This window comes from Periplaneta americana, chromosome 6 (assembly GCF_040183065.1).
Source record: "Periplaneta americana isolate PAMFEO1 chromosome 6, P.americana_PAMFEO1_priV1, whole genome shotgun sequence".
Classification (NCBI taxonomy): Eukaryota; Metazoa; Arthropoda; class Insecta; order Blattodea; family Blattidae; genus Periplaneta; species Periplaneta americana.
The window spans coordinates 105535845-105547627 of record NC_091122.1 but is presented as its reverse complement, the minus strand read 5'-3'; the positions used below and the strand labels follow the sequence as shown (position 1 = coordinate 105547627).

Genomic DNA, 11783 nt, shown 5'->3' with positions numbered 1-11783 from the left:
AAATTTTGTTTTGAAACAAGTTCAGAATACAGTGACATTAATGTAATGTAAGGTCCAATTAACTTGGAATATTTTTAAACAGATAAGTTAACCTAATTAATCCAGACTAGTTGCAATATAAAAAAATGACTTAAGGCAAGTATTCATGCTACTCTATTATGTACAAGGCCTCTAGCCTTGTTACTGTAAACAGTGTAGTATTACTTCAAAATAAATAAAATTGGACATTATTGCTCACTGACATATAAATACAAGTAATAATGAATGTTTAGATAAAATGTTGTTCGTGTCAACTTTAGTGTCTCATTCTTTTATTTTGGGAATCTGGTCACCCTAATGTAGATTGTATTTTATATATATATATATATATATATATATATATATATATTATATATATATATATATATATTATATATATATATATATATATATATATATTCATGCATTACAGTTTTCACGAATTCATGTAATATACAGTGCTCAAAGAAAACTGTTGCATATTTTAATACAGTCTTATAACATGTGATATATATTTTATTTTTTAGCTCAAAAAATTGTTGCATATTAGTTTATTGCAAACTTATGAAAAAATAAATTTGCATATTTCTACATAAGTTTGCAATAAAATATATATAACAATTTCTTTGAGCACTATAAAATGTTATTAGTGGACTTCTGTGAATTTGCTGTTGATATAAAATATTTTCGTATCTACATATTATGGCCAGTTTTATTTTAATCGATTGAATTGAATATCCTAGAGCTTCTTCAAAGTTTATGGATATTAGCACGGAAAATATACATAGAAACACAAAGAAAAGTTATGTTTTTTAAAAGGAAATTATTTTCTTACAAGAGATTGTTCATGCATCAACTGAGTGTAAAATACAATAAGGAACATTTAAACATTTATTGTAGGATGTGGACAAAGATATTAATTTTTCGAGATTTATATTATTACACAATGAATAAGTAATAATAATGACGATGTACCTCTGATTGAAGTTCTGGCTGATATGTACAACTATTATCAGGCAATACATCTCACATGACGATATGTGTCAGAGGAAGAACAATTGTTTGTATGCATCTGAAGTCTGACTATGTAATATGTAGCTAGTCGGCAATGTATGGAATGGAGGGAGAAAGGAACTGACCACTCTACCCCATTATCTCCTGGCCTATTTACCTCATAAGTGGTCCTTGTTGATACCACTTGTGAGGTTCAGACCTGTCTTTGGACAGTTGACTAAACAACAAAAAAATGACGATGATAATAATAATCATAATAATTTATTCAAATGAAAATAGACATACTAAATACAGTGAATCTTCAAAAGAGCATTGCTCATATTCGGGAGTCAATTCATTAGATGCAAATTTTTACTAAAGCTACAAAAATCAATTAACTTCTTAAAAAAATGTAGTGAAAACAAAGTATAGAACCATTTCATAATTATTAATTTATTTATAATTAGTAAATAATAAGATAATAAATAGAATACGGTAAAAACAAAGTATAGAACCATTCAGTAGTTATTAATTATTAGTAAGTTACAAGGAACTTATAAAAGTGCTCTAACAAATTATATTGTATATTGATAACAGTATTTTAATTCATTCAAAAGTGGATTTTAAATATTTCTTAGCGCATCAAGTTTTGTTACAAATGTTTAGTGATGTGATTTATAAGGATATAGTGATTTAAATTCTACATATTTATTTCTTACCTGGATTTTGCAATGATCTTGTTTACATTGTGTAAAACAGAAAATGAAGTGACACACAGGCACATACGAAGATGGCTACTTGAGCATTTATTACAACAATGGTATCCATTAACAAAGTACAATTGAATGCTACAAAACAGAGCCATCTTCAGTTACAAGCCGGAGCATGGGTACGTTTGGCAGCGCTGAGTGGAGGCGGACGGAGGCAAAATAAGACAAGACATTTGACATTTTAGTGCTTTGGTTTCGTTGTCACGTGTACATTTTCGACATTAATTTATACAAAAGTAAGTGCATATGATCAAGATTCAGTGTATTGATGTACGTAATTTATTACGGAATCCGAAATGATATTTTGAGTTTCAAAATACCGTGTAAGTACTTGCATACAGCCACAAATAAATACTTAAAGAAATGTTACTCGTACCAAAAATAAATAAAATAACGACGTACTTTCGCAATACCCTATTCCAATCAATTAACCATTATGTAGCTAGAAAACTGATAATGTTTTGCCACTTTATGTTGTTTCACCTCTGACGGGAAATGTCTAGAATATCATATACATTTTAATTTCATGTGATTATCTGTCGTGCTTTTCTATAAATATTTCAGATGCCTAGGAAGCTAGGCTGACCAGATTTTTTATGGTCCAGCAAGACATATCGGCAATTTAAAGAAAAACCACAAACACTTATCTAATCACTATCCATTGAAATGTTGCAGACAATGCATGTAACAGTAAATACAATTATAGAACTTTGCACACTAAACTTGTAGAGTATCTTAACTTTTTTTAATTAAATGAATAAACACACGTAACTCCTATACATACCTCATTATAGTCACTAAGAATTCAATTTCAGTACTGAGGCATGCATGAAAGTCTTTCACATAATATTGTACACACTGAACTTTAACACACACATTTTACAAGTACTTGTCTGAAGAATGTATCTTTTTAAGGATCTGTTCATTCGCATATACAGCTTCACACTAAATTCTTTACATGAGAAATGAAAGTTTGTTTTCACATGTAACAAAGCTGTTTCAATTTTCATTCTTGACTTTTCATCAGCCCAGATTGAGTTCATTGTGGAGAAAAGTCTTTCAACTGACGAATTACTGACTGAAAGACACATGATTAATGACATTATTTTGAGAAGATTTTCAAATAGAATAGATTTTTTTTTTTTTTTTGAAATGTTGAAAAACATCATACTAATTTTCATGTGTTGGTTTGTCACAAAACTTGTCATTTTTTTAACTATTTAAAAATGGACGCTGTGGCAGTTCTAACACTTCTGTGCAACGCAAATGAAGACAAAGATAGTATATTGGTATGTTCTTCTTAAAGAGTGCAGAATATCTCGTACTGTGCTCGCTGGTTCTTCTGCCTCATACTGAGAACTGTTCAGAAATGTGCATGAATCACAGCAGTTTCATCACGATACTTAAATATTCACGTGTAAAATGTCATTGAAACAAAATCAAAACTTCTGGGGAGAAAACTTTTCTGGGAACAAAAATGGGAACATTTGCTCCCTGGGGACAGCAACTCAAAACCAGGGACTGTCCCCGGAAATTGGGGACGTCTGGTTAGCCTATAGGAAGCCAATTGTAGTTTGAACCTGGCCAGTCAATATAACAATACTGAATTATTTGTTATAAACTTTTTAAAATATAATTTTAAATAAATATAACTACAGATAACAAGCTAAGAATGCAAATTATGCAAATAAAATAAAAATATAAACAGAGGAAACTATTGACATGTTATATTATAATAAAGTATGAGGATGTAAAAACAGTTATGCGAAGTATAAAGATCTATGAAAAAATGCAGAAACACACCTTTAACATAATACATAACAAAACACATTATCTATTATGTGCCAATTAGCGTAAACTTAAATCCTGTAAATACTAAGTGAAAAGAAACATGTTTATAACTAATTTATTACAAAAAATATTAATAAACAAACCTTGAAATCTAACAAAACGAGTGTATACATCTAAAAATTATAGGTAGTTCTGACATATAGGAGGCATTTCGAATCTTCAATAAAACTGCAACATTTATGGGCTCACAAAACAGCTGTTTACAATGAACTTGAAAATCAATGGCGTAACTTTGATATATATATATATATATATATATATATATATATATATATATATATATATAGCAGGCGAGACCCAACAATTTGTCTAGAATTCTGATACACCACAAACCACAAGTAAGACTATAAAAATGTAGTTTATACAACATTTAATATCTCGAAGAACTGTCAGTGACTTTGTCATCATTAACCGTAAAAATTGCCAAAGACTGGAACCATTTTATTTTCATTTATTGTCTTGCCTCCCAGCTAACACACTATGCATTTCTGGATATGGTCCATTGTGCGACCTGTATATGCAATGACTGTCCAAGTCTGATAGGTGGCCTGAGTGGCATTCGTGAATCTGATGCTGACAGGTGGGCCATCCGGTCTCAGCCCAGATAGAGCCAGATCCCATTTTGCAGATGAGTAGCCCAATAAGCCCCACTGGCCCAGAGCCTCTAGCATCGGAAACTCGTGTTATCCTCAAAACTCCACACCAGCCTATTTTTACTATTGCAGATGATGGATGAAATGAGGGAGAGGTGGGGAGTGTTGGTGGAATTATTGAGGGAAACGAGAGTACCCCGAAAAAAACCGTCTGCAACGTCTGATTACCCACTACAAATTCCATCATCACTAATTATTATGATAGAACCAACGAGTCAATTCAAGAAAACATTGTTTTGACTAGCACTTACAGTAAGTCAGTCGTGTTTCTGGAAGTAAACACATTAAGTGGGCACAGTTGCTACCGGTAACAGATTTCAGTTTGACACATACAGAAGATGGTGTCAGATGATAGACAACATTAAGATACATAGATCGTATGCTGAGACTAAGAGGAAGGTGGAAAATAGAAAGATTGGAGAATACTTGGTTTTCAGTGAAAGATCTGCCCTTGGGCAGAACACTATGAATGAATGCTTGAACGAACGAACGTAATGTCAGTTAGGAAATATGTTGTATAAATTGTGAGAGACTGAATTGTGCTGGCTTTTTGAGGGCTGAACGCGAGATACATCCATGTTCTTAGACTCTCACATTGTGCATTTATATGCGATTATTGTTCCATTCCTACAGGTGACCTGGGTGGCAATCATAAATCAGATGTTGAACAGGCAGGTTGTCCTGTCTCAGCCCAAATAGAGCAAAGTTCCATTCCCAAATGATTACATGATAAATCCTAGACCCCGGAGCCCATAGTCCTTAAATTCTATATGAGTATAGAGACTGGTACTACACCCAAGACTTCATAACAGTCTAATTTTAATTATAGTAGAAGTCAGATGCAAAGAGGGAGAAATGGAGTGTGTCGGTGGAATGGAAAATAGAAACAAGAGTACCCTGAGAAAAATCTTCTCCAAGTCAACTTTGTCCACCACAAATTCCAGCACGGCAAGGGGGGGCTAGAACCAGCGCACATTAGCATGAAGCTATAGAAGCGGCTTAAATTTTGTTAATTATGCATGTGACATACAACAAAATTTTACCAGTCATGTAGTCAATGTAATACAAATTCGTTTCAGATTATGTATGGATCCAACATGTGAGACCATAATACAGATATAGTCGGGAGTCATATCTTTGTAATGTAGCTTGTACTCTATTATCAGTTTGGGACTTGGCAGATAGTTGGTGTGGTTTCAAGTGTATATGGAATGAGTATGACTTGATACAACCATTGTGCATTCTTCTCTGAGCCAGTGAACTTATTGTTAGACCCATGTAATAATAATATTGAAGAATGATTCAGATCATACAGTTATAATTGATTCAACAATAAGAATGGAACTGCGGTACAAACAACCCGAGGAAGTGAACTATGGGAATAAATATATTTATGAGCCTACAACACAATACGTTTTTAATAAATATCGTCAGAGTACAGAGGTTATTGGCCTCTTGATTGGAGCATTAGGCACCATATCTAATTTTTTTTAGGATTTCAGAAAAAATTATGGTCTTCCATCTAGTTTGAGAGGTGATATAGTCACCAGTGTGCTTAAAAAATCGTGTCAGATTCTACAATTCCATGTAACTGATCTGAATTAATTTATATTTCTTTAGTTTTATTAGTCTATGTATTAAAATATAGGCCTATTGCTCTGTTTTCTCGATGTATATTTTGTGTGTGTGTGTCTATTTAATAATTATTAATTATTATAATAAATTATAAATTATGAAATTAAAAATATATTAGAAAACCATCCTATAAAAATCTATCCTTTCTTTCTTAAATCTAAGTATATTCAGTTTTAAAATATTAGGGAACCTTTGTAATAAAATAAGTTGAAATTGTGGAAGAAAATAAATTTCGTTAATGTAGTTGCGTAAGTTTGAATACATTAAAATAATAAAAAAAAAACAAGTTTAGTTGGATAATTCACAGGTTTCTGTAAGCATATCTTAAGAACACGTTTTTGAAGTAAAAATAATGGAGTGAGATTAAACTTCGAAATGCCTCCCCAATCAATTTTGCAATACCATATTATAGATTGTATCAAAGCAAAATAAAAAGAATGTTCTACATTCAATGACAAATAACGAAGAAGATGGTGTTGGTAAATCAATTAGGGCATTGTTGGCAATTTTAAATAAGGGATGTCTAATTCGTATGGGTTTATTAATTAATTCGCGGGTGCTCGTGTAAAGGGGGTTAAGTCAATATTACTCACTTTTCAGGAGAGCAAAAACAAAGTTTGAACCTACCTCATAAATCAGGATATAAATATTTATACACGAAAACTGGCTGTAAATGTCCAAATATATGTTTACTTGGCTTATGATACATTCATTCATGGTATTCATCAAATGGTGCGAAGTAATTAATTAATAGTATTGGGTAATCACTGTAACTTAACCCTTTTGGTTCAATCATTTTATTGAGAAAATTAGCAATATAGAATAACAAGAGATCAATGTTTGAATTATTTAAACTGACTGAATGCTACAACAATATAAATATTAAGTAAAAGTGCCAATAATAACTTTAATTTGACAATTACTGGAAATATTTCAATAGTTTATTTTGATGTTTTCACGAAAAATGAGTTCTTTTTCTTTGATGGAATGAATAATGATTAAGAATAATACAACAATTTAATTATAAAGTAGAACATGTCAACAATATTAATGTGACAACATTTAAGACTCTTGTGTTTCATCTTCATCCGAAAGAACATCTGGTAAATCTTCTGTTTTGAGATTTTGATAAAATCCCCAAAATAACTTGAGGATGTAACGAAGAAGATCTTGGAAATCCTCATTTTTCTCTTTAATTATGCTCGGAGGCCCATCATGTATGGGAAATCATATGGGTTCAGTGATTTCACGGCCTCTAAGGCAGTAGCTCACTTCCTTAAAAGGAGTCTCTTCATTCAAATCTGTTTTTACTTCACCAGGTAGTTCCTGCCGTGTTAATAATGAAACCAACGTACGTCTTTCCACACAAATTTTTCACCTTCAGAATTCTTCTTTCCTGCCTGTAGTACTGTATCATGGAGGGCTACAAAATCATAGAAATCTGATTGTTGCATCTCTGTCACTTTGAATGGTGTGTCCTTTCCACACATTCTAACTAGCTTATACCAGCCATGAAGGTGATATATTTGGAACATGCTTATCTTCTTTTTTTCCCTCAATAACTGAGTGATCCGAGTCACGTCCCAAGTGAGTGTGACCCAGAACTTTGTGGTCAATCTGTTTTATTTTGACCTCCTGCTGTATCGGAATAGAGAATGGCTTGTTCTAATCTGTTGTTTTCATTTGAAGACAAATATTTGTTACAAACATGAGACAATTTGCTTTGCATCCCCTTCTGACTATAGCTTCGTGTCACATAAAACAGTGAGGCTGACCTATGTTACAATCATGAACTGTCAAATTATATGTTCATAATTGCCTTTTACTTGACTCTCAAGAGGCATTGCTGCAGGTTGAAAACTACAGTTTCCTCGTTTTGACTCTCTTTTCTTGACTTCTCTTTGTCAGCTGCTTTGGATAGGTACGTTTTGATAGCATCTTCTTGATGTATTCTCAGAGCATCTTTGATTATGAGCTTTTGATCTTCTGGAGCTACCGCCAGTTGCATTTGAAACTTGCCACACTTGGAACATGTATCTTTATTTGGTATTTTTATTGCGATATTCTGTGGGTGAAATATTTCTTTGTACTTGGGATGACCAACAGGATTGATGATTTTTGGTTGTCCTTGATATTCCTCGCACAGTTTCTTCAATGTATATTAGGGAGGTAGGAATTTCTTCTCAGAATCCCTCCTTGTGTAATGCCGCTCGTATTTTGGAACAGTGTAAATATGCTGATGAACTCTTGCAATAGTGTCCTCAGACCACTTATTTGAAGGAGGGTGTAGTACTCTGTAGTTAGAAGTTATTCCAGATGTTGAGGCTCCCATTTTATGAAGATTCATTTCAAAGAACATTTTAGACTCCCTTAAGTTTTTGGGAAACACGTTTTGCATATAGGCTCTAATTTATTATCTATTTCCAGGTGGTGGTCCTACTCATAACTCACATACCTAAACGTTTGTTTATTTGGAGATAGAGTCTTCTCTTTGCAGTGGTTGGTTCTTTGAATCGTACAAGTCCACACACATATTCGACCCTTTTATCATAGAACTGCAATCCCTGTACTCTCGGAACATTTTCTTCCTTATATCATCCTTAAGTCGAAACGAACACTTTATTCTACATTCACTCAAAGATTTGCATTCCCTCGAAGAAACAATTTTCCATTTCTCAGTAACATATTCTACACCCGTGTTCCCTTTTCTCTTACTATCTTTTCTTACTTTTTTAGTATTTCTTTAGGAACTTTTCGTTTCATCCGGGCAGGCTGGACTACAGTTTCCTCACTCAAGTTGTCAGATTGTTTATTTCCATCTATGCGTTCGTCATTACAAACTACTGGCACATGTGTAGTATTACTACGTACTGATGGATCTTCTTTTGAGTCACAAGAAGACATGTCCATATCAGTCTTTTGGTATAAAATCAGGATCGATATTCATTACTACTAAATATATCTAGAAATTCGTTGGGTACATCAGGTGGAGGGCTGCTACCTGAATGTGGAAAGGTTAACAAAAGGGAGCTGTTACTTGAAAGAGAACAATATTAATTATTTTTTAATTGGTTATTTAAGGACGCGGTATCAACTACGAGATTATTTAACTTTGATGTAATTTTTTATTACGCGATGATGTTTGGCATAGTAAGTCCGATAAAGCGCCATGGATTGTCCAACATTCGTTTTACAGTAGGAGAAAACCTCGGTAATACCTAACCACATTGTAAACATATTGTAGCAACTACTACAGTTTTAATTTTCTCCTGTCGCCAATCATATCTCTGTGCATTATGTGGACATGCCAATCAGTTAAAGGGGATAAGTCAACATAACCTCCCATACAAATAAAATTCCACGGTACAAACAGAGTCAAGTGAACTTAACCCCCTTCACACATTAACGTCTGACTTGCAAAAAGAGTTATGTAAACTTGTCTCATTTGGCACAGAACATAACCCCTTTGTCACAAAATATGGAGTACTGCAACTCCGTCATCGATGAAAGAATCACGTAACCCCTTTAACACAAGGAAGAAGTAATCGTGAGAAGTTAAAATCTGTATTTATCTCATTTTAGCCAATTTCAGACTTAACCCTCCTTACACGAGCACCCGCAAATTTATTTGTTGTAGTGGTCCTTTTGAAATGTTTGTAATTTTTACTACTACAATTAATGTTAAAAATAAGTAAGAAGCAAGTATAATTGTAATTAAATTTGTTGGTTGATTATATAATTTTGTTAACGAATTTATAATTTCATTTTGTTTATTATAAATATTTTCGTGAATTATAATTTCTATATTATTGATTCTCAATACATTTTCATAATCTACAGTATTATCAAATAGGTACCAGTAGTGAGTTTATTCAGTTTTAAATGTTGATCAGTAATTATTCCTAAATACTTAACCTCTGCATAGACATTCAAAGAGGGGCATGCACATTGCTGAATATATTGTGACTTTTAACTCAACAATAATGTTACTTTTATTCCAATAACAACCACACACCCGTCAAGAATGGGTATTCCACTCAACACTGCAACACAGTAGTCGTTATTGCACTCCACAGAACGACAATAACTATTCACGTTTATTATTGAGAAGAACAACAATGTACTCCTAATTTCAACTAATGTTCACAAAAAAAGATTTACAAAACAAAACTGTAAGTTCTCAGTTCGTTCGCCTTGGCAAGTTTTTCTAGCTCACTCACTCAAGTTCACGGTACGTCGAACCCAAGACTTCCAGATAACAGTCCACTGCACTTCGAACCCTAGACTTCCAGAGTCAGTTCACTGCACTTTGAACCCAAGACTTCCGGACGCGTTGCTCTCGCCTGAACGCTGCCACAGTACTCACTTAAGTTCACTGTACTTCGAACCCAAGACTTCCACTGGATACGTCTCTCGCAGCTGACTGTCTAATTAGACTGGCTCAACTGAACTGGCTTGACAGACTCGAAGGCTGCTCGCTTTTATTTGTTAGATTACACTTTCTCGAATGTACTACTTCCCGTAGCTTCTACAACAATCGGTTTGGGAACAATCTGTTTCCAGCGTTTTCCCTTACATCCGTCCCCTCCACTCTGTGCCGGGCCTGTAGCTTCCTTTGCACTAGATGCGCGCGCAACTTCCCCGACGTCCTGTGCCTCCACTCCACCGGACCCTCCTTCCCACGCTCCTCCTTCCTCCTCAGACGCGCGCAAATGTTCCGGCCTGCTGCCACAATATGAACAACCTTGATTATATTATACTTTGAGTTATTACTATAATAATGTAGATTCTGAATACCAGTTAGGATCAATGGAAAATGTATTTTTTTTTGTTTGTTTAGTTAACTGTCCGAAGACAGGTTTGAATATCATGAGTGACACATCAAGGCATTATTCATGAGACAACTAACCCAGAAGATAATGGGGAAGGTGGCCAGTTCCTTTCTTCCTCCATTGTATACATCACTGAATCTATTATCATATTTACATTAATCGGACGATATATACAAACAATTGTTCTTCCTCTGACATGTATCGTCAAGTGAAATATACTGCTTGATAATACATCAGAAACTCAGTCAGAGGTAGGAAATGTATTAAGGACATTTTAGAGATATTTAACGAAAATAAGTTAGAATCTAACCATACTTTACCAATTTTTATACCTTTATTGACTTTTTCGTACATGTCATTCCAATTTGATCCAGGAAAGAATTAGACTTGTGTCATCACCATGTGAATAAATAGCAACAGAAAATTTTTGTAATTTAATGTTCAGTAGGTCGTTTATATAGGCAAGAAATGAAACAGGTCCTAAATTTGTCTCTTGTGTAACACCAATATTTACGTTTCTGGTTTTGATTTTTCTTATACATTAATATAAAAATTTAAGTACGCTATAAAAAAACTAGTTTTAATTCCATACTATGCCCTCTTGTCACTTCATGCTGAACAAGATGTTATTCCCATTCTTCATTCTTATTAACTTCAGCTTCTGAAAAAGACAGATTTGAAACTTAGGAACGAATGTTCTTAATCATTAAATGACATGAGACTCTCTGATTGAAATCAGATATTAATTAATATGTAGTCTCTCTCACTTTAAACTTATTTAGACAGACAACAACTTTTGCCAAAAACAAATTCAATACAGAGAATAAACATACATGACTGTGTAACAGTTTTGAATAAAATTATTTCACCTTTTAAATGAAACCTGCTATTAAAATGATTACTAACTCAGTAAAGCGATAATATTGAAGTATGTTTGGCTAGTTGATAGATTCTCCACCTACATTTTAAATAAGTCATGTGACCCAGTTAAAAAGAGGAGCAGTTAACAGACGTTTAAAACTGACATCCAC

At 33.5% G+C, this 11783-nt stretch overlaps 1 protein-coding gene across 3 annotated transcripts in view; it reads right to left on the bottom strand.

The window, feature by feature from the left end:
* Positions 1–433: 433 nt before the first annotated feature.
* LOC138701620 (dynein regulatory complex subunit 5-like) overlaps positions 434–11783 on the bottom strand; it is a 64643-nt gene continuing 53293 nt past the window's right edge. For all 3 annotated transcript variants that reach the window (XM_069828695.1, XM_069828697.1, XM_069828696.1), the window contains exon 9: positions 434–11413. In XM_069828695.1, coding sequence (XP_069684796.1) covers positions 11379–11413 — 35 coding nt within the window. In that variant the 3' untranslated portion in view covers positions 434–11378. The remainder of the gene's footprint in view (positions 11414–11783) is intronic.